At 38.3% G+C, this 26,026-nt stretch overlaps 1 protein-coding gene across 7 annotated transcripts in view; it reads left to right on the top strand.

Annotated features, from left to right (window-relative positions):
* Positions 1-832: 832 nt before the first annotated feature.
* The window catches only part of LOC107683464 (protein transport protein Sec31A-like), a 28,757-nt gene continuing 3,563 nt past the window's right edge, over positions 833-26,026 (top strand). The window contains exons 1-27 of one of the 7 annotated variants that reach the window (XM_016479517.1): positions 843-920; positions 1,264-1,356; positions 1,431-1,510; positions 2,381-2,504; positions 2,764-2,962; positions 3,055-3,150; positions 3,925-4,065; positions 5,650-5,792; positions 5,872-5,971; positions 6,052-6,213; positions 6,298-6,450; positions 6,541-6,771; positions 6,863-6,937; positions 7,032-7,079; positions 10,950-11,118; positions 11,234-11,412; positions 11,790-11,916; positions 13,844-13,989; positions 14,976-15,149; positions 16,429-16,608; positions 16,697-16,792; positions 21,387-21,480; positions 23,737-24,087; positions 24,814-24,849; positions 25,385-25,443; positions 25,529-25,780; positions 25,876-25,995. In XM_016479517.1, coding sequence (XP_016335003.1) covers positions 1,432-1,510; positions 2,381-2,504; positions 2,764-2,962; positions 3,055-3,150; positions 3,925-4,065; positions 5,650-5,792; positions 5,872-5,971; positions 6,052-6,213; positions 6,298-6,450; positions 6,541-6,771; positions 6,863-6,937; positions 7,032-7,079; positions 10,950-11,118; positions 11,234-11,412; positions 11,790-11,916; positions 13,844-13,989; positions 14,976-15,149; positions 16,429-16,608; positions 16,697-16,792; positions 21,387-21,480; positions 23,737-24,087; positions 24,814-24,849; positions 25,385-25,443; positions 25,529-25,780; positions 25,876-25,995 — 3,534 coding nt within the window. In that variant the 5' untranslated portion in view covers positions 843-920; positions 1,264-1,356; position 1,431. Of the gene's footprint in view, positions 921-1,263; positions 1,357-1,430; positions 1,511-2,380; positions 2,505-2,763; positions 2,963-3,054; positions 3,151-3,924; positions 4,066-5,649; positions 5,793-5,871; positions 5,972-6,051; positions 6,214-6,297; positions 6,451-6,540; positions 6,772-6,862; positions 6,938-7,031; positions 7,080-10,949; positions 11,119-11,233; positions 11,413-11,789; positions 11,917-13,843; positions 13,990-14,975; positions 15,150-16,428; positions 16,609-16,696; positions 16,793-21,386; positions 21,481-23,736; positions 24,088-24,813; positions 24,850-25,384; positions 25,444-25,528; positions 25,781-25,875; positions 25,996-26,026 lie in introns of all 7 variants that reach the window. The other 6 variants (XM_016479520.1, XM_016479518.1, XM_016479522.1 and 3 more) reach the window with 6 other exon arrangements.

The following is a 26,026-nucleotide window of genomic DNA, read 5'->3' as shown; positions in this document are numbered from 1 at the left end:
ATTTACAGACAGCTGGATATGATGTGCATTTCCAGATTGTTTGGTCACATGACTAATCAATGCTCAGTGGCCAGGCCCAGGATTTGCACTCTGAAAGAAAATACAAGTTAGTTTTAGCCTCTGAAGCTATAAGTCGTCATATTTACTTGACATAGAATTTGGCACACAACCAAGAAGAAACCTCAAAACAGGTTATTCAAATAATGTCACGTTATGCTACTGGAGTACTACACAATTCTGTCAAATTCTAAAGGCAAATTTCTCAGACTGTTCAGGAACATCTTCAAATAGAACCCATTCTCTCAGATACAGAACGTATCTATAGTCCTCATATAATACACGGTCAATGAGGAGTTTCTACAACTGTAACAAATGCTCTTCCACAAAACAGCTTGAATACACGCGATAAATTCTACTGCTCAATGTTGGCTGATTACTAAACAGTATTATGCACACGATAAATAAAATTAAATATAATTAAAATGTTAGTATTTTTGTTTGTTTGGCTTGATACAATTAAACTCATGCATTTCAATGTTCTGTTAAGTCAGGGACTGTATCTTCTGGTGCCGTGGTTTCTCAACCAGTGGACCTCAGGAAGTCTTTTAAATCCAGTTTACATGACTTGTATTCAGTTTTATTTATGCAATCTTAATTTAAAGCACCTGGAGTAACTGTGTGAATCACTCAGCACTGTAGCATGGCACTGTCATAATAATACTGACTGTAAAGGAACATGCACTGCCAGTGTGTCCACAATGGTCTTATGCAATAAAAATAATCAAACACGCTCACTTGCACAACACACTAACTGAGCTCTTCCGCCGGAAGTCGTCGCGCCGGTGGGCGGGGCTTGTTGTGCCACGTTGATGGACAGCAGTGGGGACGTGGAAGTGTGTCTGGAAGCACGACAAGAGAAGGTAAACACCTTTAAAACTCTCTGCATTAGCCTCTCTGCTGCATTATTACCTCTTTAAATGGACATTGCGTGTACAGGTTGCACATTTCATTCACTAAAACGTGTCTGTTGTGAGGACCTCGTCTCTTCTTATGTATTTCAGCGCTTTGTTATGAAATTCTGATTCTTCCTAAACATTCATTGTCCAGTATCTTGCAAACTGTGTAGCTGTAGGTATTGTGTCTTAAATGATTTAGCAGCAGGATGTTATTTATGTTTTGGCAATGAATGCCCCAGCTGCTGTTACAATGTGTTCTGTTTTTATTGTCATAAGAATGTTTCATGTATAATTTCATTATATTTAGGAGATATACTGCAAGTGCCAATTGGTAGATCTTCCCATTGGGTTAAACAGTCTACTGAACAGAGCAAACCTTTGCCTTACCTGGACATCGACTGTAAATGGGACATTTACTCAAACAGTCATAGCATGGCCAATACATATCAGTGCATAACATATGAGTCTTTTTAGGATGAAGCTAAAAGAAATTAAGCGAACCGCTCTCCAGGCCTGGAGTCCAGCACAGCAGCACCCCATCTATCTGGCAGCAGGTAACTGTCTTCATTCCTCCAGACGCTTCCAAACTCTTCCTATCAAACACAGTACAGCAAACATGAGGAATTTCACCTGCACGAACTGATCAGTAAACATGAACACCAATACCTTTTTTTTACAGGATCATGAAATTGCTTAATAGATTTGTAGTTAATGAACAGTTTGATATTGATATGATATAATTACTAATTAATCATTTGTAAAAGTTATTAACAGTAAAAGTTTACTTTTTGATTTGACATGTTTTGTGATATTGCTCTATTGTAGAATCAAACTTGCTCACAAGTTATGTTGACGTCTGAGTGTTGTTGTTGTTTTGTGTTTTTGTGGTCAGTACTTTTCAATGGGTTTGTTGAACTGGTTCACAAATCAGTCTAAATGATTCTGAATCAGTTTGAATTTCATTCTTAAAAATAATCACATGCAACTGGAAATTGCTCAAAAGTCTGGGGGGGAAAAGTCTAATTATAGACCTCAGTCGGGTTAGACGCCATACTGAATTTAATGCGGGTGAAAGAATAAAAGAATAGAGCAAGTTAGTGTTAGAGGCCTTTTTTGCTTTTGTTAATTGTATGATAAATAAAAAAAGACTTAAGACTTAGTCTTTGTAATGGCACGCACTGTATAAAGGTCCTAGATCCCATAATCTTCACAGCTCACAACTTTCAAACCTGAATTATGTCGTTTTTGCCTACTGAAAGTTTTTTCAGAAAGCTGTTTTGTATGTTGTTGTTAATTAACAGTACAATACATTGAACTCACTGTACGTCAGTCACTCACAGCCTCGTTTTCATTTCTGTTAAATATGGCGCTAGCCTGACACGTCTGTTTGGTCTAATGTGTCTCATTGATGAATGTTTGTTCAGGTACGTCGGCCCAGCAGCTCGATGCCACCTTCAGCACCAATGCGTCTCTGGAGATCTTTGAGCTGGATCTGTCTGATCCCACTTTAGCCATGAAGTCATGCGGCTCTTTCTCCTCTCCACACAGGTGCTGCGTTTTGCTCACATTATGTGCTAATGATTTACAATGATCTCATCCAAGTGACCACCAAACAAATGCCAGCATTGATAACAGTGCTTTGTTTCTTTAGCTTTCAGTGCAGATGTTTTCTTTAGTTTTTTGATGCATTATTAATATAAACCATTTAGTGTTGCAATTTCTATTACAGTTCTATTACAGGGTCTTATGCTCTCATCTTGTACTTGGTGAGTGTTCATTTTCAGTAACCTTTCTGTTCTGTTTGTAGATACCACAAACTAGTCTGGGGTCCACATGGCATTGAAGACCAGAGTTTGCCATCAGGTGTCCTCATCGCTGGAGGAGAGAACGGCAACATCATCCTCTATGACGCCTCCAAAATCATTGCTGGAGACAGTGAAGTGATCATTTCCCAGAGCGAGAAACACACGGGACCAGTAAGAGCTCTCGACGTCAACTCGTTTCAGGTAATTACCCAAACCACATTCTTATTCTATGGTCAGTTTGTGCAAGAATTGTTATTTTTTCCGTGACGGTGACAGTTTTTTTTTTTCTTTAGACAAACCTTGTGGCCTCTGGGGGAAATGAGTCAGAAATCTACATTTGGGATTTGAACAACTTGAGCTCCCCAATGACGCCAGGACCCAAAACTCAGGTACAGATCTCATGTGCACTCCAGCAGGGGTTCTAGTTTTGTTCTTCCTTTCTGATAAACATTGGGCAGATGCATCGTCCTTGCAATAGTGTTTTCATGGGAATGCATCGCTGTACTATTGCTTGTAGTTGTGGCTCTCAAAAAAGCATGGCACAAGATGACTTAAAATAATTTAAAATAAGCTAAAAATTCACTAAAAATCAAGATATTTCATATTTAAATTCACACCTTCAGCGACTTATTTTTTCTTTGAAGAACCAGGGTTCATACGCCTTGGAAAGATATATGGTGAAGCCTGGTTTCAAAAGTGATTATTAGATATGGAAAAGTAAATCAAAGTAAATTAATGAAATCTTAAAACTGGGCTCTAAAATATTGTATCGGGTAGAAATTGTGAGTAAAAAATATTTCCATAAATCCTCATCCAGTAAATCACAAACGACTGGAATTAGTTAAAAGAGTGATATCCATGAAGAACATTTAGCTCTTAAAACTTCTGGAATTCTGAAACTTTCTTCAGTTACTTATTTTAATGAATGAACAGGGAATATCGGATATTGTCTGAATATTTTGAATATTGCTGTGAACAATGGGGGTCCTCGGAGGCAAAAAGGTTGAGAGCAAATGTGCTTTTCTAAGCAATCAGATTTTGGCCTGGTGGATGGAAAGCCTGCCCAAAAAGTCCTATAGACTTGCATAGAAAAGAGAGCCCACATGTATCTAGGGGCTGGACTCTCCACCCCTGTCTGGTTTTGATTTTGTTGTTGCTTTTAGCCCCTAGAGGACATCAGCTGTGTTGCGTGGAACAGACAGGTGCAGCACATCCTGGCCTCAGCCAGTCCCAGCGGAAAAGCTTCGGTCTGGGATCTGAGAAAGAATGACCTGATCATCAAAGTCAGCGATCACAGCAACAGGGTTTGTGCAGTTATTCCTCTTTGCCTTGATTTTACTAAACTTTTCCTAATAATAAAATAATTCGGTGTACTTCACTAATGACAAAGTATCATGTTATTACTAGGGCTGTTGAGTTAATGTGTACGTTTAATTAATTAGTTACGAAGAAATAACACATAAAATAATTATTAATGCAGTTAATGCACCCGCCCCAGACTTACATAGGTCATCTTACATTTCATACAGTTGATTGGCAGCACAATATTGTCTGTTTTAGCTCTGTTTTCAACAAAAATATTACCGAAAAAAGTGTCTCTGAGCAGCACACAGAGGTGATTAGTTTCTGAATGAATCTGTGTTTTGAATGAATCGGGTAAACCATGATTCAATGACCCATTCATACAGAGAGCCATTTACTTCATTCCTGAATGAATCAGCTGTTCGAATGAATCGAATGAATGAATGACTCAATGATTTACACATTAAGACATTTACCGCCACCTACTGGCAGTTTTAGCTTCTTAGTTAGAGCTTCATTTCATTAAAAAACGGTATATTTCATAATTAATAATAAAAAAAACTATTAAAGGGATAATTCACCCATAAATGAAAATTCTGTCATCATTTACTCACCAGCATGTTGTTGCAAACCTCTGACTTTTTTTTTCAAATCATAAAAGCAGATATTTTGAGGAATGTTGGTGATCAAACTGTTTAGGTTGCCACTGACTTTCACAGTATAAAAAAATACTGAGACATTTCTCAAGTTATCTTTGATGTTCCACAGTTAATGCCATTGTAGCCTTAAAGTTCTCATTTAACCCAATAATGGGTAATTTCTTTATTTGCAATTAATTAGGTTAAAGGGATAGTTCACCCAAAAATGAAAATGTGATGTTTATCTGCTTACTCCCAGGGCATCCAAGATGTAGGTGACTTTGTTTCTTCAGTAGAACACAAATGATGATTTTTAACTTTAACCGTTGCAGTCTGTCAGTCGCATAATGCATGGCAATGGTAACAAAATCTATGAGAGTAAAAAAAACATGAACAGACAAATCCAAATTAAACCCGCGCGCTCATAGTTGGACATAGTGGTGTATTAGAGGTAAAAAATGATATAAATACTGTTCGGTTTCTGGCACAAACCGATCGTTTCGTGTCTTAGGACATCAATGTGTCGTCACGAGCCGCAGGGTTTAATTTGGATTTGTCTGTGCATGTTTTTTTTACTCATAGATTTTGTTACCATTGCCATGCATTATACGACTGACAGACTGCAACGGTTGGAGTTAAAAATCATAATTTGTGTTCTACTGACGAAACAAAGACTCCTACATCTTGGATGCCCTGGGGGTAAGCAGATAAACATCAAATTTTCATTTTTGAGTGAACTATCCCTTTAATTAATCACCACATTGTGTAATTAATTAGATTTTTTTTTAAATGTAATCACTTGACAGCCCTAGTTGCCATAGTACTGCTAGGATATGCTTGTGTATTGAGGTAGATTGTAGTCCTATGTCGTTATTACTGTCTGATACGGAGTACCATGTTAGTGTTCATGATGCATGTGATTTTGATGGAGTTTGTGTTGTGGTCCAGATGCATTGTTCTGGTCTGGCCTGGAACCCGGAGGTGGCTACTCAGCTGGTTCTGGCATCTGAAGATGACCGAATGCCCGTCATCCAAATGTGGGACCTGCGCTTTGCCACCTCCCCTCTCAAAGTGCTGGAGAGCCACACAAGGTAGATATAAACATCAGCAGATGCTCCTACCCTCCTTGAGTCTTTCTGTGTCCTCATCTGTCGCTATGTGTGCTTTCAGAGGTGTCTTGGCCATAGCCTGGAGTGAAGCTGATCCAGAGCTGCTCCTGAGCTGTGGGAAAGATAACCGGATCCTGTGCTGGAACCCCAACACGGCTGAGGTGAGAGCTTAGTCCTTTGAAGAACACTGAGGTGCCACCAAAAGTTTACCGGGTGTAACATGTGATGTGTTTTCAATCAGGTCCTGTATGAGCTGCCTACCAGTACTCAGTGGTGTTTTGACATCCAGTGGTGCCCCAGAAACCCAGCTGTGCTGTCTGCTGCTGCCTTCGATGGCCATATCAGCATCTACTCCATCATGGGAGGAAGCAATGACAACGCCATTACTTTACAGGCCGAACAGGTACAACTGAACTCTCAATACAAGCTAACTTTCTCATGAGCTTGATCTTTTCACAGTTGCTGCTGATGTTCTTTGGCTCAACAGTTAAGTAGTTCATTTGGAAATATGGATCCTTTTGGTACGGGCAAGATGCTGCCGCCTTTACAGCTGCCTCAGACCGCCACGTCCCAGAGCACCGTCACACCTCTCAAGAAACCCCCCAAATGGATCCGCAGACCAGTTGGAGCATCTTTTGCTGTAAGCGACCACAGATATGGCATTGTACGTTTTAGACACCCTAAACATGGTGTGCTTGTTCTTAATCAGCTTTTGTCTTTTTGTGAGCAGTTTGGTGGAAAACTAGTCACTTTGGACAACATCAAGCCAGCAGCCCAGCAGCCCCAGCAGACTGCTGCCCATGTGGTTCATATCAGTCAGGTTGTGACCGAAACAGATTTCCTTGATCGATCGAACCAACTTCAGGTGACACTCACTGCAGGAAATTTCCATGAGTACTGCCAAAACAAGACTGAAGCTGCTCAGAGTGAATTTGAGAAGACCGTCTGGTCTTTTCTGAAGGTGGGACACTAGAGTAGGTTATAAGCTGTCGTACTTGTATTACTTAGCCAAATATTTATTGAAGTTGTAACCAATAGATTTATGTGCTCAGGTGAACTTTGAAGAAGATGCACGAGGGAACTATCTGGAGCTTTTGGGATACAAGAAGGAAGAGCTCGCCCTAAAGGTATTTCTGTGTGTTCACAGTGTTTGTAGTGTGGAAATCTGATTCTTTGTGTCTTAGAGTATAGGACCTGATTAGTTTTGCTTGTGGTTTTCAGATTGCATCAGCGTTAGAAAGGAACTGCAAATCTGATGAGGCCGATGTGGTAAGTGCACCAGTCATTGTGTTTTAGCTAACGGTTAAACCTTTCTGTTTTGGACTCGTTCAGGTAACCTCTGCATTTAGTTTTAGCCTGTTTGACTTTGCACTGGGTTTTTGAGAACCAAACAGGAAGATGCTTGCTTGGTTCTAATGCTTTAATTCATTATAGAAAACAAGACAGCAACACACTGTTTTGCTTCCCTCTAAGCAAGGGGAAGTCAAAAGAAACTTCCTCTTTTTGAGGAGACGATACTTGCACAGTAAAAACCTTCAGCGGCTCAACACTTTTTCTAATCAATAAACCAAACAAAGTGGAATAAATAGTTGTATTAACAACTACCTTGAAATCAACCCTTGAACTCTTTAATCGTAATCTTTCAGTGCATGATTGGCAAATTCCTGGCAAATGCAGTTTTTTTTTCTAAGACACTCATTGTAGAAACATGGAAACTTGTAAAGAGCATTATGTCTCCTGGCAAACTGATAAAAGCTTGCTCCCTGACCCCTAGCAGGTGTTTAGTAGCCAGCCAGCCAATCAGAAACAGTCATTTTTAGCCGACCCTTGCCATTTTTATTTGCACTATAAGAATTACATAATTATAAGACCTATAATATAAGCATGTGCTTGAATGGTTTGTGAGTGTTCTGTCAAATCTGCAACTAACATTAAAGGAGCATTCAGCTGTTGAATGCTAATTTAAAAAGATTTACACCTTACTAAATAAATTCAAGAGTCATCTGAATGATATTCACTCAAAGGCTGTACTCATAGTTTTCTTTGAAAAGTGTATGAATAATGTGACTTGCAGTGTTTCACCAAACGTCAAAGAGAATCTGCCACCTGTGTAGATAAGTGCTGTTTGCTGATGTGAAGGGTGTAAATTAGATTATGGACCTCTATTATTATCCTACCAGTGGAGACGACGGGAGAATCAATCTGTATGGCCGAAGAAGCAGAGACGCTCAGAGAGCAGAAAGTTTGACAGACAAAACGAGCAGAAACAACAGTACTGCATGCAACAAGGTGGAAAGATTTAATTATGGAGAAAATCCTGAGTAGTGATGGCCAAGTTGCTTATTTTTTTGTTGGACATGTAAGGGAATTGTGTAGACCACTCACTGTAATTGGTATAATTTGCATAAAACTCAGAGATGACCATGCTGAATCACGTCCATAAATGGCATTGCAGTGGCTGACACAATTGTGGTATCTGTACTTAAAGTACATGAAAAACAGCAATGCTAACGGCCAGTAGTGCCACTCCATATACACAGAGCATGCAGACTGCATGGGGCACTGTCACGTCTCCGTTGGGGCACCAAATGGCCATTTTTATCGAGGGTGAGACACTCGGTGTGGATTTTTCGCATAGGTATCTGCACCCTGATAATGCTACGTAAAGAACTACTGAATGCACCTATGACAACACTGTAGCTGTGTCTCATTTGTCGGCTGAATACGTCATTGAGGCTTGCTCGTTTCAGAAAAGCAGTAATTTACAGTAATTGCATCTCACAAGGAATAAAGCCGCAATTTCTATAGACAATGCAATGGTTGTAATATGACAAAAACATTAATATAGAAATCTGTAAACCAGTGACAGGTTGCAATGCAGTGACAAAAAAATGAAATCTCTCGAATGCTTGTAATGTACTTTATTGGCTTTTCATGTTAACGTCACTTCTTCTATGCATAAATTGTTCGCTTGCATTCCATCTTATCCTGACTGTGGTGTGTGAAGCTTTCACTCATACCTCACCATCATCCCACTCCTGCTCCCGTGTCGAACCCTGTGCCTGACCCTGTTTCTAAGCCTCAATTAGTCCTTGAATCTGAAGCCATTGCTGTGCCGGCTCAGCCTCAGCTCGAGCCAAAATATGCAAGTCCTCCAAAGCTTGATCAAAACCTTCAGTCTGTGAATGCACCTTTGCATGAGCCCACAATTATCCCCGGTGCCAGAACCCAGAAACCTGAGTCACAGCCCTCAGTGGGCTTCACCCCACCTTCTATGAGCAGACACCTCCAGTGGACATTGCTTGTCCTGCTGCTGTCACATTGCAGGTTGATTCTTCTGGTCATATGATGGTCAAACCTCAAGAGCAGTCACAGCCAGTGCCCCTCTTTGCACCTTCAACTTGTCAGCATCTGGGATCTTCAGATCTGCTGTTCCCAGCTGAATCTACTGCTGCGATGGTGCCACAACAGTCTCTTCCTTCATGTGCACCACCAGTTGAGTTTCAACAGTCTGTGCCAGTCAACCACCAAGCATCTGGCGCAGTGTCGCACTGCCGTTACTAGCTGGACCTCTTGAATCTGTACAAGAACCTACCATTGATTTACAACAGCCAGAATCTGATGTGATGCCACCTTGTGGCTCTCAGCCGCCGGCTGCTCTTGGCCTTTCTCCGGATATCTTACCTCAAGAAGCCACGAGCTGGCGAGCTCCAGTTGACGTCAAACCACCTGCACTAGAATCTGATTTGACGACACAACATCCTGTTTCTGAGACTGATCTTCTGAAAGCCAGTGATTGCCGGCCTGTGCTAGATGTTGAGGAGGTTTCTGCTAGTGGTGACCCAAATAAATCCAGGGCTGAAGAGGAGACGCCCGTGGAGGAGGTACCTTCAACCTGCCCAGTGATGCTGCTGCTGCTAGAGCCTCCTGTTGCTGCATCCCTGTGTGATAGAATTACTTTGTAACTGTGTATAATATCATTGGAATTTAGTTCATTCAACTTGACAAGACAGAGGGAGAAAAATATAGAGGGAGAAACAAACTACTCTCTGAAATCTCACGCAGGAATGCTGGCATGGTAGCTTTTTTTGTGGTAGATTTTTGAGTGTTGCGACTAACCTCAACCAAGACTTGAAACGTAGAACGTGTAGTCTTGTGGTAAAATGCATGCACCTTTTCTGCCACCTTGGGAATTGGCATGCACATGGAGAACCAGCATGATTTTATTAAACCATCTGCTAGTTGACTAACATGTAGTCATTTGGGCATTGTAAGATTATGTTCTTGTTGATATCCCATTGCTCCACATTGCACTTTTTTTTTATTAGCTTTACAAGTTTTTTTTTAATCATTAGCTTGTTTACACATTTCTTGCAGTCTATTGTAAGAAAGGAATGGTGTTTAAATGGACTAAATGTTTGTAGAAGTCCTGCATATGTTTAATAAAAAAAAAAATTGACCTTGTAATTTGTGATCAGAATGTCTTAACTCAATCTTCTGGTGGAACAACGGTCTCTGATGATGCATTTAAGCAGTTGGGAAACTTGGCGAAATAGAAATAAATGCACTTCTGCGCACCTCAGAGACAGAGTTTTTGCTTGGTTTTACAAGACATGAACATCATGCATTTTATTAATAGTTTGAAGCACCAGAATAGAGGCATTTTAGTTGTTTCTGAGAAATTATGGAAACCCTGGTGAACGTTTCGTAACTGAAGCAAGAAAAAATATAATGACAACCAACAGGCCTATTTAAATGTAATATTTTGTGTTGTGGGTTGGGATACATATGAATAGTGATTTAAAAAGGTGGTCAAAAGTACTGTATTTTTAGGTAATAATTGAAAAAATGCCATGTAAATAAGATTGAAAGCAATTCAATCCAATCTTAATCCAAGTAATTTGTTACTCTGATTATTAGTGTACTTACTGTTTTTGAATGTTTTCAAGTAGGCAGTTTCTTAGTCTTTTTTTTGTGTGCGTGTTCAAAACACTTTGGTTTTGCTTTTATTTTTAAGTGTTTTGTTTTTTGCTTTTAAAATGACATTCAAAATTTGTAGAATTGTGTGGAATGTCAAGTGTTGTCAAACAATGCGAATGCTTTTCACTGTCATTTACATGTATTTTTTTTCTTATCGAGGTCGAGAAGAAAAGCCCTGCAGAGGAGGAAACAGAGCCGCCTGCCACCGAGACATCTGACCTAGATGAGGTTCCTTTTGAAGATGAAGAACCTGCTGTTGAGGAGACGTACAACACAGAAGTGACTCCAGCTCCTGCGTCAGACGCCATTAACCTCAAAGTTAGCCAGGGCAAGTTTCTGACTGATCTAACCTAAGTTGATTGATCAAATAAAATTGGGAGTCAAATTCTTCTAAAGGAACTTGAATTTTGTGCTAATGATTCCATGCTTGCTTTTTGCTTCAGATATTGATGGGCTGATCACACAAGCTCTGCTGACTGGCGATTACGAAGCTGCTGTTAACCTCTGTCTGCATGATAACCGAATGGCTGACGGCATCATCCTGGCTATTGCTGGCGGTCCCGAGCTTCTGGCAAAGACTCAGAAGAAATACTTCACCAAAACGCAGAGCAAAATCTCCAAGGTGAGGTCATGCAGTACCACAGTAGACATGCTTCTAATGTGTTGCCATTACTGTGTCTTCTGTTAGAGGAGTTATTACAAATGAGAGATCTGTCCTTCTCATATATGTTTTTTTCTTTTCTTTGGACCCGACTAAGAACCAATCCCATTTCCTTTTTTATAGTTATAGATTTAATAAAATATTTATGCAGACGTCCAAAACACATGGAATGCTTTGGTTTAATAATGATGTTAAATTTTCAATTCAGTCTCTCAGATGTGTTTTGAGTGTTTAAGTGCTGCTGAAGGAACTTCAGTAGTTGATGTGTTGAATTATCTGAATTGCATGTCTTGACATGTACTCTAGCAGCTCTAATGCCGGATCTCAATGTGTTTTAGCTCATTAGCGCTGTGGTGATGAAGGACTGGTTGGACATTTTGGAGACATGTGACCTGCAGAACTGGAAGGAAGCTCTGGCTGCAGTAATGACTTACGCAAAGCCAGAGGAGTTCTCCTCGCTATGTGGTGAGTCGAGTGTACAGAATCTCTTCTACAGGCGCATATAGCACTGGGTTATATATTGAATATTTTAATATATTCTCGATTAGGGATGTAACGATTCACCGCAAGCCGGTTGAAAATCGATACAAATATGTGACGATTCAAATCGGTTGAGATATTAAACGAATCGTGATACTTTTGGGGGTGGGAGTTTATATGAATGTTTCTCTGAGGGGAACTGACTGTCTTTAGAAAAGTTTAGATTATATTTTCTTTTCATCTCGTTTCTGTATAATGCATATTAATAAAGCAGCTTTCATAAGCGCTGCGCTGCTTTGTTTACAGCCAAGGAAACTCCGTATCGCTGCTGTTCCAGAAGCGCCACCTGCTGTCAGAGAGTGAATCTGCGTCTCATTCAGAGCTTCTGCTGTATTTGTTTCGTGCAGATGTTTTATGAAGTATAGTTTCACAAAATGAAAGTCAGAGCATTCTGTTTTTGTTTTAAAATGTAAAATTATACAATCTAATTTAGATTTAAAAAACTGCGTTCAGCATCTTTGTTTGGATTGTGATTCAAATGCAGTGGTTGCCTCTAATTTTGAATGGAAAGAGCACAGACAAAGCCTTTGTTTATATGAAGAGGTTTTTTTTTTTGTCTTATTTATTTGATTAGATTTGGGGTTTGTTTTAAAATTTCTGTTTAGTTTTGTTAATTGACATGCTTCTGTTTCACAAAGAAATGTGCAGCATTTTGTCCAAGCAATAATAAAAGGACACCTTTTCATTTATAATTTGTCTTAAATCTAATTATTTTTAAAAAATCGTGAGAAAATTGAATCGTGAAATCAGTATCGCGAATCGAATCATGAGTTGAATGAATCATTACATCCCTATTCTCGATGATTTTGTTGGCTATTATTTATTGAATAATTATATAATATCAGGGCTCAGCAATAAGGATTGCCAGATGGCCTGGGGCCAGTGTTAAAAATGCTCTGGACAGCTGACAGAATCGTCATTGGTCTGATCAAGTCTATCATTCAGTTCGGTGTTCTGCGCTGTTTTCTGTGCGCACACACCCAAAGCACGCAGAGAGAGCCGAGTACCAAATGAAGTTCTTTCACATCTTCTTGCACACAAATACACACAAAATTATGTCAAAATATGTTTTGTCTGAACATAAACAGTTCAGAAAGAAATCAGATGTGTCATTATATTGGATCTGTGCATTTGGTCTTAAAGTGACAGCAGCCTAATAAACCTGCTGCTCTCTGTGTCATTAATGTGAATCACAGAACAAAGAAAAGAGAGAATTAGTCGCTGCTTATGACTGAATAACTTTAACAAGCTATAATTTGTACAGTGAAGACTATGCAGTTTGTCTACTGTTAGATCTACCTGAAAAAAAATGTAAAGCACTATTTAATTTGTGCTATAATGTGTTTATTTGTTCTTATTTTATTACTGACTATTTATATGAATTTTATAATGTTTAAACTTTATATTAGTTAGGCTAGTAGTTTTTGTTGTGGTATTGAAATTGGAATTGAGAATTGCAAAATTTAATCGTTATCTAAAGATTTGGTATCATAATAGCTGATGTATTAGAACACAAGGTTACACGGGTCAAAAACAAAGAAAACAATAACTGTTTTATTTTATTGTATTATATATTAGGCCATTTCAGAGCAAATACATTAATATCTGATTATATACAGTGGTGTGAAAAAGTGTTGGCCCCCTTCAACAAATAAGAAATCAGGAAGGGGGCCAACACTTTTTCCACACCACTGTATATTGAATGTTGTCAAAAGTTTGAAAAAATATTACAATATACATTTTTGCTTGCTAGGTTGTCCAGCCCTGTTTTTGATTACTCCACAAATGTTTTCAAGGGTAGTTATGTGCGTGAACATTTGATTGAATGTGAACGTTGGGTTCTTTGGTGCAGGTCTGCTGGGCTCCAGGCTGGAGGCTACTGAGGACATGGCGCTGCAGGCTCAGGCCTGTCTCTGCTACATCTGCGCAGGCACAGTAGAGCAGCTGGTGGCCTACTGGGCCAAAGCTCAGGACTCCAGCAGCCCACTGGCACTGCAGGTGAGACGGGAACCAGCAGCCCACTGCTCCAAAACTGCAGGCCATCCTGTTTTCCAGCAAGACCTGTTTTTATTGAGCTTGCTTGTGATTTTGTGTTTTTGCATGTGTGTGAACTAGGGTTGGCAAAAAAAATTCAAATTTTGAATATTCGTCGAATTTAAAATAAAAATCCACACTCAATTTTAGGTGTGCGTCAGGCAGCCTTATCAGTGGTGCGCGAGATGCGATGATGATGTAAGTGTCGTTGCATTTTAATGCTTTTGTTAGCCTATCCAGTTGAGCCCACTAGATGCGGCGCTGCTATGTTGTTCATTCATATATTGCGGGAAAAAGAGAACAATCAATGCGGAGATGATGTTGCTTACGTCAAAACCGAAACCAAACCGGCGTTCACACAGAATGCATGTTTATCACATTTTCTAGAGGGACGTCTATCACCGTTGCACTCGCTGCTCGCACAAGAGAACCGCATGTTTAGAAAGCCATGTAAAAATAAAATTCATGTAAGTTAAACTTTTTAAAAACATGTCTCAAGACTTTATGGCGGTTTTTCCGCATCTCAAGTTTTTAAATGAAGAAAGTACTCTTTGTGATTGGTTTTCGGTCCTTTGTATTAAACTATACATACATGCATGATGCTGTTTTGTTTCTAATTTTTTTAAGCAACTTTAATTATATAAGGTTTATAAACATTATTTTAAACATTATGCACTTTTTTCAAAGATAGTCGTGTTATTTTATTATGCTTTGAAGAAACGTGCATAATATTTTGCTCGATGCGCCCTCTTGTGGCCTCAGGAGAGAGGTTTTTCCCCCCTAACTGAAATTATGCCTTTTAAATTTGAATATAATTCGAATATTGATAATATTTAAGTACAAAATTCGAATTTAGTTTTTCAGCCATTTTGACAGCCCTAGTGTGACCACAGTATGAAGTCTGAAGAAGTGTGCTGTTTTAACTGTGCTGTTGTCATGTGTGTTTGTAGGAGCTGGTTGAGAAGGTGGTGGTTCTGCAGAGAGCTGTGCTGAGAGCTCAGGGGGGTGTTTCTCCTGATATGGGTGCACTGCTGGCAGTGAAGATGAATCAGTACGCCAGTCTGCTGGCATCACAGGGCAGCTTACAGACGGCCATATCTTACCTGCCCACCAACACTCAGCAGGTGACCATTGCGCCTTAAGTAGTGTAGATGGTCACACAAGAGAAAGCTTCCCTGATATTGAACTACTATTGCTTTTGCTAATAATTTGTGTAATTATTTCCTATAGAACTCTATATCAAATTATAATGACTCTAATCACACCTGGTGTTTTTCTCAATAGTGGTCAGCACTAAAAACGTGGTCTAAAATGATCCGATTGCACATGTGACTGCATTTGTAGGGAAAATACTAATGCGTCCTGGATAGCGAGGCAATGCACATCTTGCATAACATGCAGTTATTTTGCTAAAACAAGGATTTCGACCTTTGCTGGTTGGGTCAGTGTTGTTATTGTTAACTAAAATTATTAGAAAATGTGTTTTGTTCATTTAGATAAAGCTAAAATAAAACCTAAATATTAGATGAACAATAATATTTATGAAATGCTGCCTTGGTAACTAACTGAAATAAAGTAAGTTTAAGTTGAAGTACTAAAATTACTAAAATTAATTATATGATATGATATAAAAATCAAAGCTATATAGCTAAAAAACAAAAACTAATAAAAATATAAAAGCACGTAAAAATAACTAAAAGTTCAACTGAAATTAAAAATTAAAATATAAAATAAAAGGTAATTTAAAATATAAATAAATATTACAGTAGTATATAAATAATAGTAAAATGCATTGGGTATGTATTCAAAATCTATCACAATCCATTATAAAATTAATCAGCGATGCTAGATTTGAATGTGCTTTTAAGAGACTATTAAGTTTCCTGAAGAATTATTTTTTGGAGTAGGTTTGCGATCTTAGTTCTGCAACTCAATTATAAGAGCTGTAAGATATAGATATAGATTCAGAAAGTTTGATTCATTTCCATGAATCAGTTCAAATTGACAGCTTCAGTTAATCTACTTAAAACTCATCTATTGGTATGCATCAAAAATGATTCAATGCATGCCATTTTGGGCTGAAAATTTTAAACAGTTTAAATGGTAAAATACTAAAACTTCATAATTACAGTTATATAAGTTATTATTAATTAAAAACAGGGCTTTTGGAGTACTCGACATGCATTTTGCGCTATTAATGTTTAATAACTAATTAACCTGTTAATTAGTTATTAAATTTAATGACGACCATGATCAGAATTCCTGAAATTTTATTGAAAATCAGCTGTCAAATAGAGTTGAATAGAGTCTCTCATGTGCTATGGGCACTGTTTGTTGCTATTTGCTATTTTAGTTGTGTTTCTAGGTTTTAATGTCAGCTCGGATGGTTTTTGTTTTGTGTAGGTTGCTGTGCAGCAGTTGCGTGATCGTCTGAGCAGAGCTCTGGGTCAGCAGCAGCATGCAGTGACTGGGATGCAGGACATGCGCCAGACGCTTCCCACCGCTGCACCAGTGCAGACATACACACAACCTCCACCTCAACCTCCACAGGTCCCCGCTGCACCTCCTCAGTATTACCAGCAGGTACCAGAGACGCTCACACCCGGCGGCTGCATTGTTTGACTCACCAGCGGCCGATACCAGCGTGTGTTTGTGTTTGTGTTGTGTTCAGGGTAGATCCACCTCTACTGTCACGTCCTGGAGTAACCAAACCCCTACAGCTCTGCCCAGTGTCCCTCACCCGCTGGTGCCTGCCGCTGACCCGCAGGTACAGACCCACAGAGCTGCTCACACTGACAGATGCTAACCGCATGAGCAAAACCACAGGCCTGCTGAGTCTCTAAACTAGTGGTCGACCGATATATCGGCCGATATTTGCCATTTTTTCAAATATCGGCATTGGCCGATAAGTTTTTCTGTTTGGCCGATGCGTTCGAGTCGGGACTTATATTTTGATGGCGCTGAGCAGTAGCGCCTGAACCACGCAGTGCTCACATTCTCCCTCTTGTTCGCTGTCGTCGTTAACAGTTCTGTCTAAAACGGATAGAAGTCTGTCTAATAATCAGACAGAACTGTTAAACAAAGGAATTAATACAATACAAAAAGTATTATAACGATTGCTTTTATATTGTTAGTAATAGAAAGGCAAACATACTTTCTCGTTTGCCGTCAGCATTCAGCAAATACGCATTTACAGTATTTAAACAAATCTTTGAATGACTAATGAAAATTTAATTTCACAAACCTTGCAAACTTAGTCAAATCCAGTTGTGAGATCTTGTGAAGTGTGCATGTGACCTGCATGATCGCGTGTTCTCTGCGTGATTTTCGGTCCATGCAAATCGAATGCTTTAAACATTACATTTGTGATTTCAAATTATGCTGCGCTTTATGCATTTGCCCACTGTCATATTCATGTCATTTTCACTGTGTGCTGTATGTAAATGAGTGTTACCTTGGCTTTATTTGAAAAAAATATGATTCTCAATGCACACAAACTTCCCAGAATACTGAGTGCTGTTGGTTACAGTTTACTTCCTTTTTAATTATATTTTTATTAAATATTTATTTGTGAAAAATACTTTGTCATCTAAAGTAGTCTATAAGTATGTTTATTTTACAAATTAATTTAATCCATTTTCAAATGATTTAAAATTTCTTAAATATTAATTAAAATAAATACAATTATATCGGCTTTATATCGGCCATCGGCCACCCTGCTTTCCAAGATATCGGCATCGGCTGTCAAAAAACCCATATCGGTAGACCACTACTCCAAACCGCTCATTACGCTGCCGTATTCTGACTTCTGTTTTATCGCTCGAACTCTAGCGGGGTTTGCTCCATGTGAGTTGCATTTGGGTTTAATCAGTAATGTAATTAATAATAATTATAATAATTTAATGAATTTAATAATTAATAATTATAATAATTTTAATAATTATAATTTATGCATTTAGCAGACGCTTTTATCCAAAGCGACTTGCAGTGCATTCAGGCTATACATTTTTTACCAGTATGTGTGTTCCCTGGGAATCGAACCCACGACATTTTGCGCTGCTAACGCAATGCTCTACCACTGTGCCACAGGAACATAAATGTACCTTTTCTAGTTTACTCCAGTGACTTCTATTATAAGTGCATTTTTCTGTAGACACATTTGTTTGCTTTTCTAAACTGAGGAACAAGATTCATACCTGCAAACTCGTCTCTACATATACACTGCCGTTCAATTTTTATTTATTTTTATGTTTTTTTAAAGAAGGCACTTATGATCATCAAGGCTGCATTTATTTGATCAAAAATAGACAAAAAAAACAATAATATTATGCAATATTACAATTTAAAATACTGGGATTCTATTTTTATATATCTTAAACTGTAATTTATTTCTGTGATCAAAGCTGTATTTTCAGCATCATTACTCCAGTCTTCAGTGTCACATGATCTTCAGAAATCATTCTAATATGCTGATTTATTATCAGTGTTGAAAAAGTTTTTGCTGCTTAGTTTTTTATTTGGGGAATATGTGATATTATTTCAGGATTCTTTGATGAATAAAAAGTTAAAAAGAACTGCATTTATTCAAAATATAAATCTTTCCTAACCGTGTAAGTCTTTACTATCACTTACTGTCAATTTAACACATCCTTGCTGAATAAAAGTATTAATTTCGTTCAAAAAATAAAATAATTTACTGTCACCGAACTTTTGAACAGTAGTGTATACTGTCACAAAAGATTTCTATTTTAATTGAATGCTGTTCTTTTCAACTTTCTAAATCCTGAAAATAGTATCACAGGTTATAAAAAAAAAATATGAAGCAGCACAACTGTTTTCCAGCACTGATAATAAATCAGCATATTAGAATGATTTCTGAAGATCATGTGACACTGAAGACTGGAGTAATGATGCTGAAAATACAGCTTTGCATCAAATTATACTTTAAAGCATATTAAAATATGTATTTAAAATCTATATTTAAATTGCAATAATTCACAATATAACTTTTTCTGAATTTTTGATCAAGTAAATGGTTTCTATGGTTCTATGCTTTAGAGTTGGAGTTTTCAAAACCACGTTACTTTCTAAAAAAAAAAGCATGTAGTTCTATTCTAATATCAGAATTGGCTGATTCCAATAAATTCCAGTAATTTTTAGAAGAATTTAAAGAGCATTAATAAGTATTATTGAGCTCCTTTTTCATCAGTCCAGAGTTTGCAGGTGGAGGAGGCTTCTCTTCATTCATTCATTAATGCAGATGTTTGTTTTGTCACACAAATAATCCGTTTCTTTCATATCCTCTCTTTTTACGTTATTACCGTCTAATGTAGAGTTTCACCTATTTAATCCATATTTTCCAGCAAAATTAGTCACACTGCGTAAAACTTGCATTGTAAAGAGAAAGAGAAAAAAAACAAGTCGCATCAGTGTATAAATCACAGAAATAATGTAAAATGGTCAGCATCTACAAACATTATAAACACTAAACATATATTTTTCATCCTGTTCTGTTCTGAATGCTGTTAAGTTTAAAGGATTTGTTGTAGAGTGAGGGAATCTAAAATACAAGTATAAAACAAATATAAATTATAGTGGCATTCATTATAAACAACATTTCTTCTAAACCTCAAGCCAAAACTAATTTATTTCAAGCAAAACTGAATCTCAAATGCAGTATACAAATAAACTTCTCGTATTCCTCGTTTTCCTCTCTCATTCCACACAAATCCAGATGTGTGCTTGATCTTAAAGGGGTCATATGATGCTTTTTTAAAGATATTAAAAAAAACACACACACACACACATCTTATATTCCGTAAAATACGGTGTGACTGAATGTGCATCTGCCAGCAGTCTCACTCGCTACGTATGATGTTACTCCAGTGTTTATGGATCTAATAAGTTCCTAATATCACTGATTATCATCAAATCTCTTCTGTTCCCCTGACGCAGTGCAGTTGTGCGAGGATTACAGTATGATACACACCGCTTCCAACCTTTAAAGGTGACATATCATGAAAATCTGACTTTTCCAGGTTGTGAAAAAGATTAACCCAGTAACTTTGTTTTGGTAAGCCTTTTTCTGCAAGCGTCTGAAAAAAGGAGCGCGTCAGATTTCGCTCCTTTGGTGACGTGGTAAAGGGATCTCATTATAATATTACTGCCCCTTAATCTGTAAGTTTCCACCCACGGCGCCGTTATTTTGATTTCACAAGCGTCAACGGTGAACTAGTTCTAATGCCATGGTGAAAGTTTGAGCAAAACTGATAAACATGATAATCAGAACCATAACAGATGTTTTTAGCAGGTCCGATCTGTAATGGCGCAGCTCTATTCTGGAAAAGGGGGCGGGGAGCAGCAGCTCATTTGCATTTAAAGAGACAGACATGAAAAACGGCGTGTTTCTGCTTGCACTCAAAATAGGCATTTTCAAAATGTTATAATAAATGATCTGTGGAGTATTTTGAGCTGAAACTTCAGACACATTCTGGGGACACCAGAGACTTATTACATATTGTAAAAAGGGGCATAATATGTCTCCTTTAAATACCAGACTGACCTGCATGCTTGTCTTTTGTCCTAAACTGTAGTGCATTTCATTAGCAGCTGGACGGATTCTCAAGTGGTGTTGACAATCATTTTAAAATCCTTCACATCTGTTTTCATGATTGTTGAAGATATGCTGAAGCTGTTTTGTTTTTTACTTTATAAAGCCAGAGATGTCAAGAGTGTCCTGTTTTGACTAAGTTGATGGCTTGTAACGTTAGATTTTTGATATATTGAACGTCTGTGTATCAGAATCAACGTATAAAATATGCCTTGTGTAAAATTCATGACAAAAGGCATTAGTTCTTTGGGTTCTTTATGTAAATATTGTGGGTGATGAGTGATATTTAGCTGGCAGATGCAGTGTAATGTAAAGAGTAACATGCTATCTGATAACACGGTGTAATAATACTAGATTGTACTGTATATACACTGTCATTTGAAAGTTTTAGGGTCAGCTATTATTTTATTTAGTCAGAAATAAACTGTCAGAAGTGACAGCAAAGAGATTTGTGTAGGAAGGATGGTAAGATTCACCGATTTGCATCGGCATATAATTGTATCACATTGCATCGGTAGCTGCTTCATATCTTTAATGTATCGTATCGTTGGCTGTGCATCGAGATGCGTATCGCATCGGCCTCGGTTACGGAGATGCACATGCCTATAGTGTAGTATAATAACATTTATATATAAAAAGCACCTTTATATATTTTGCACCTCTCTAGTGTTGGTGGCAGGCTGGATCACGCTTCTTCCTCTCAACACGTAACATGTCAGTCTAAACAGGTTTCTGTCTCTTCTGTCCTCAGGTGGAGTCCACAGCTCCAGCCTTTGGCCTTCAGTCTCCAGTGAGTGCATCCGTTCCTGCCTCCGCTGCGTTCATGTTCTCCCAGCAGTACCAGAGTAAGTGTGCAATCACAGAAATCATGACTGCATTCCTCATTCTTACCACTAAACTTTAGAAAACTCTCACTAAATGAGCTTAAAGGTCCTACTACAATGCTTTCTCCTATCCCAGCTACATACATGCAAAATGCAATAACTACAAATGTGACCCTGGAGCACAAAAGCAGTCTTAAGTCGCTGGGGTATATTTGTAGCAATAGCCAAAAGTACATTGTATGGGTCAAAATTATTGATTTTTCTTTTATGCCAAAAATCATTAGGATATTAAGTAAAGATCATGTTCCATGAAGATATTTTGTAAATGTCCTACTGTAAATATATTAAAACTTAATTTTTGATTAGTATTATGCATTGCTAAGAACTTAATTTGGACAACTTTAAAGGAGATTTTCTCAATATTTAGATTTTTTTTGCACCATCAGATTCCAGATTTTCAAATAGTTGCATCTCGGCCAAATATTGTCCTATCCTAACAAACCATACACCAATGGAAAGCTTATTTATTCAGCTTTGATATGATGTATAAATCTCAATTTCTAAAAATTGACCCTTATGATTGGTTTTGTGGTCCAGGGTCACAAATGTCAAAATTATAATTGAATTTAAGTCTCTGAGACTGTAATATGTCCTGTGAATGATGGGTTTTGCTCAGAGTGTGAAAATTGGTATAGTTTCCACATTTTTCAGTTCCAGTTTTGACACAGTTACGGCCCTTTTAGGACAGATAAGTCAGCCTTTCATCAGCTGAGTTGCTGAAGAGTGTCCATGTTTTGGCTCCGTGGCTCTTTCAAAACATCACTGGATTTGTCAGTTTACCAGCGGTGTGATTTTTTTTTAAGGCCTGTTTTTACCAAACTTTTTTTTTTCCCCACAAACATAATAATCTTTTTTATTATATTAAGTATTTAAAGGGATTTAAGGGAATAACAAAACAAAGAAAAAATAAAATTTTAAGTAATGCATTTGAACTATTTGAAACTAATAACCCCCCCCCCCCCCCCATTTTTTTATTTATTTTAAATTAAATAAAACTTACACTCCTCATCATATCACTTTTATGCAGAAAACAGCTCTGTTTATGATTCTTGTCTCATCACATTCAATTGCTAATTACATTAAATTAATCATGTAAATGATTTAGGCTTTTTTCAATTCAAAATGGTGAAATCTGACCAAGTTGAATCGCTAGATATTATTGGGAAGATTGTGAAAGCCTTCAGCGTGCCGCGGTGATGCAGTTGGTCTTTCAATGCAGTCTCTGAATTGGGACTCGGCTATTGACCGATGGCTGACCACTGACTTGCTGGCTGTGTCCGAAATTGCATACTGAGTAGGTACTACTTTTTAATGAGTAGTTACTTTACACTCATTAAAAAAGTACATTCTATATAGTTCTCGGTAAAAACAACTAGTGGTGCAGAAATGACAGACTTCACCTACAAGGATTAAACTTAAGCAATGCATGAATTTTTGTATGGATGCTGGCTGCTGTAAAATCTTTGCATGAACTTTTGCATGCTCAGTATGTATTGAGATGTGTGTTAAAGGGATAGTTCACCCAAAAATGAAAATTACCTCTTAATTTACTCACCCTCAAGCCATCCTAAGTGTATATGACTTTCTTCTTTAAGACGAATCCAGTCGAAGTTATATTAAAAATATCCTTGTTTGTCAGTAGTCCAAAATAAGTCCAATAAAGTGCATCCATCCATAATAAAAAGTGCCTCACACGGCTCCGGGGGGTGAATAAAGGCCTCCTGAAGCGAATCACTGCGTTTATGTAAGAAACATATCTATATTTAAATTTTTTAACCACTTTTCTGTAGCTTGCACTAACGGTCATAAAGATGACGTAGGACATGTGTAGCGTAAGGTTCGGTGAGAATATGCTAGTCTCGCGAGAACCGACGTTTGTTTATAGGAGCAAAGGAAAACCAGTATCCTCTTGGCTTATATCGAAATCCTCCAACATGCAATTATAAAGCTTGGAAAAGCCAGGACATTTTTTAATATAACTCTGATTGTATTCGTCTGAAAGAATAAAGTCATATACACCTAGGATGGCTTGAGGGTGAGTAAATTATGGGGTCATTTTCATTTTTGGGTGAACTATCCCTTTAACGGTTAAAGATCATTTCACTAAAGCTGTTTATTAATATATGCACACTCATAACTGTGGCTGTAATGTGAAATGACTCTATAAATGACTAACTGCACTAACTGCCTGTTGTCTCCTCTCCTCATGATCTTCAGACTATCCTCAGGTTCAGCAGTTCATGCCTGCCGCCGGGACTCCTGGCATCTATCAGCCTCTTCAGTACTCTTCGTCTCTGGCCTCTCCTCTTCCTCCTCCACCCTCCTCTGCTGCTGCTGCTGTCTATCCTCCACAGTTCATGCACCCTGCCTCCTCTCAGCCAGCAGCTCCTCCTGTGATTTCTGGGCCTCCTCAGGGAGGCCAGCCTTTCTCTCCTCCTCCTCTCTCTTCTGGCGTGTCTTTCCAGCACGGTGGGCCGGGGTCGCCCACGGCTTATCTTCCTCCTCCGGTCGCCAGAGCTTCAGGTATTCAGACTGAACCCGCACTGTTTCCAGCCTCCCAGAGAACAGGTCTGCACTCAGCACCAGATCTGAGACATATAAGCTGTAACTGATGAAATTCATCAAGTGTTTCGTATATATATTGGAGACACACTACTGGTCAAAAGCCCTTTCTGCTCGCCAAAAAAAACAGTAATGTTGTGAAATATTATTACAATTTAAAACAACTGTTTTCTATGTGAATATATTGTAAACTAATTTATTTCTGTGATGCGCAGCTGAATTTTCAGCATCATTACTCCAGTCTTCAGTGTCACGTGATCTTCAGAAATAATTATAATATGCTGATTTGGTTCTTATTATCAATGGTAAAAACATTTTTTGGTAAATATACTTTTTTTTGGGGCGGGGGGACTTTCCATTTATTGGAAACTTTGGAAAAACAACATTTATTGGAACATATATTAAAAACCATAAATCTTTCAAACTTTTGACATAGAGATTCTTGCTCATTATAGCATTTGTTACAGGTAGGGTTGCAGACTCATTTAAACAGCATTGTTTGGCTGTTTGCAGGGCTATTTTTGAGCTAGTAAAGACAAAAAGGTGATTAAAAGTGGTGATCAGTTGAGTTGAACACACGGTTAAAAATGATTACCAGTGGTGAACCTGTGCTGTTTATTACACGAGTTACATACATTCATTTCTAAAATCTAAGTCATAATCTAAAATCTTCATGTTGCTTAATAAATGTTGATGGACACGTCATGCGTCAGCTATCTTATATATTTGCAGGAGGATTAAATCAAGACTCGGCCTGGTCTTTGGAAGGTGAATTTATGAAGGGAGTTATAACAATCTAACATAGAGGACTGTAATTGTCCATCTCGAATTATTAATAAATAATTGCACAAATCAGTAAGATTCACTAGAATTTTGCACAGTGGTTATTTTGTTTTTCTGAAGTACTTCTAAAATGCATAATCACTCATTTAGATATACAATGATCAAGTATTGGCTGAAAATAGATTCAAGGGCATAAGCGATCATTTTGCTCTGCATTTGCATGGTAAGCATGATAAACGTCACGTTATGCTTGTAAATTTTAAAATGCTGTATTTTGTTAGCTGTCCAGTATAATTGATTGTTTTCTTGTGTTCAGTGGTGCATGCAGAATAAATCTTTAAGTGTCGAGTCCTGCAATTGTTGCGATTAAGAACCTATTCCAATCAGTATGATGTAATGTTCAATAACAGCTTAAACTGACGTCCGCCTGGCATTACCCTCTCAGAGGTCCAGCAGGTCGGACCGTGCAGCTCCACCAATTGAAATCCAAAATGAGATGCTCTCTTCTGTTCCTCTGCAGGACCTCAGAACGGCTGGAACGATCCTCCCGCACTCAACCGAGCTCCCAAAAAGAAGAAGGTGAGATTGAAGATCGGCTGCTTGCTCCTAATCTACGTGGATTAGGCTTGATTTCCTGATTTCATCCTGTGTTTTCGGTCTCCAGGTTCCAGAAAACTTCACTCCACCAGCCCCCATTACAGCACCCATCATGGCCCCTCTAGGAGACCCTCAGGTCCCTGCTGCCCAAACCATGCAGACCCTTCAGCTGCAACAACAGGGTCCAGATCAACCTGTGGGCCCAGCCACCTTCAGCCCCATCCAGCAGCAGCCACTGGGACCCCCGGGCAGAAACCCCAGCATGCCTCAGGGCAACATGGAAGGGGCGCCTGGAGCACCAATTGGAGACGTCATAAAGGTATTGGTTTATGTACAATTAAAAAAAAAACTTTATTGCTAAATGTTTGTTGGAGGCATGTTAGTGGTTTTACTCTGTTCTGTGGTCTCTCTCAGCCACTTCAGTCCATACCGTCTGAGAAGATCACCAAGAAGCCAATCCCTGAGGAGCACATGGTTCTGAAGACCACTTTTGAGGGACTGATTCAGAAATGCTTGGCTGCTGCTTCAGACCCGGTTTGTTTACAGTGAAATGACACTAATTAAA

This window comes from Sinocyclocheilus anshuiensis, unplaced genomic scaffold, assembly GCF_001515605.1.
Source record: "Sinocyclocheilus anshuiensis isolate Anshui unplaced genomic scaffold, SAMN03320099.WGS_v1.1 scaffold2151, whole genome shotgun sequence".
Taxonomy (NCBI): domain Eukaryota; kingdom Metazoa; phylum Chordata; class Actinopteri; order Cypriniformes; family Cyprinidae; genus Sinocyclocheilus; species Sinocyclocheilus anshuiensis.
The sequence above is the reverse complement of the archived record's forward strand: the minus strand, read 5'-3'. Positions and strand labels throughout refer to the sequence as shown.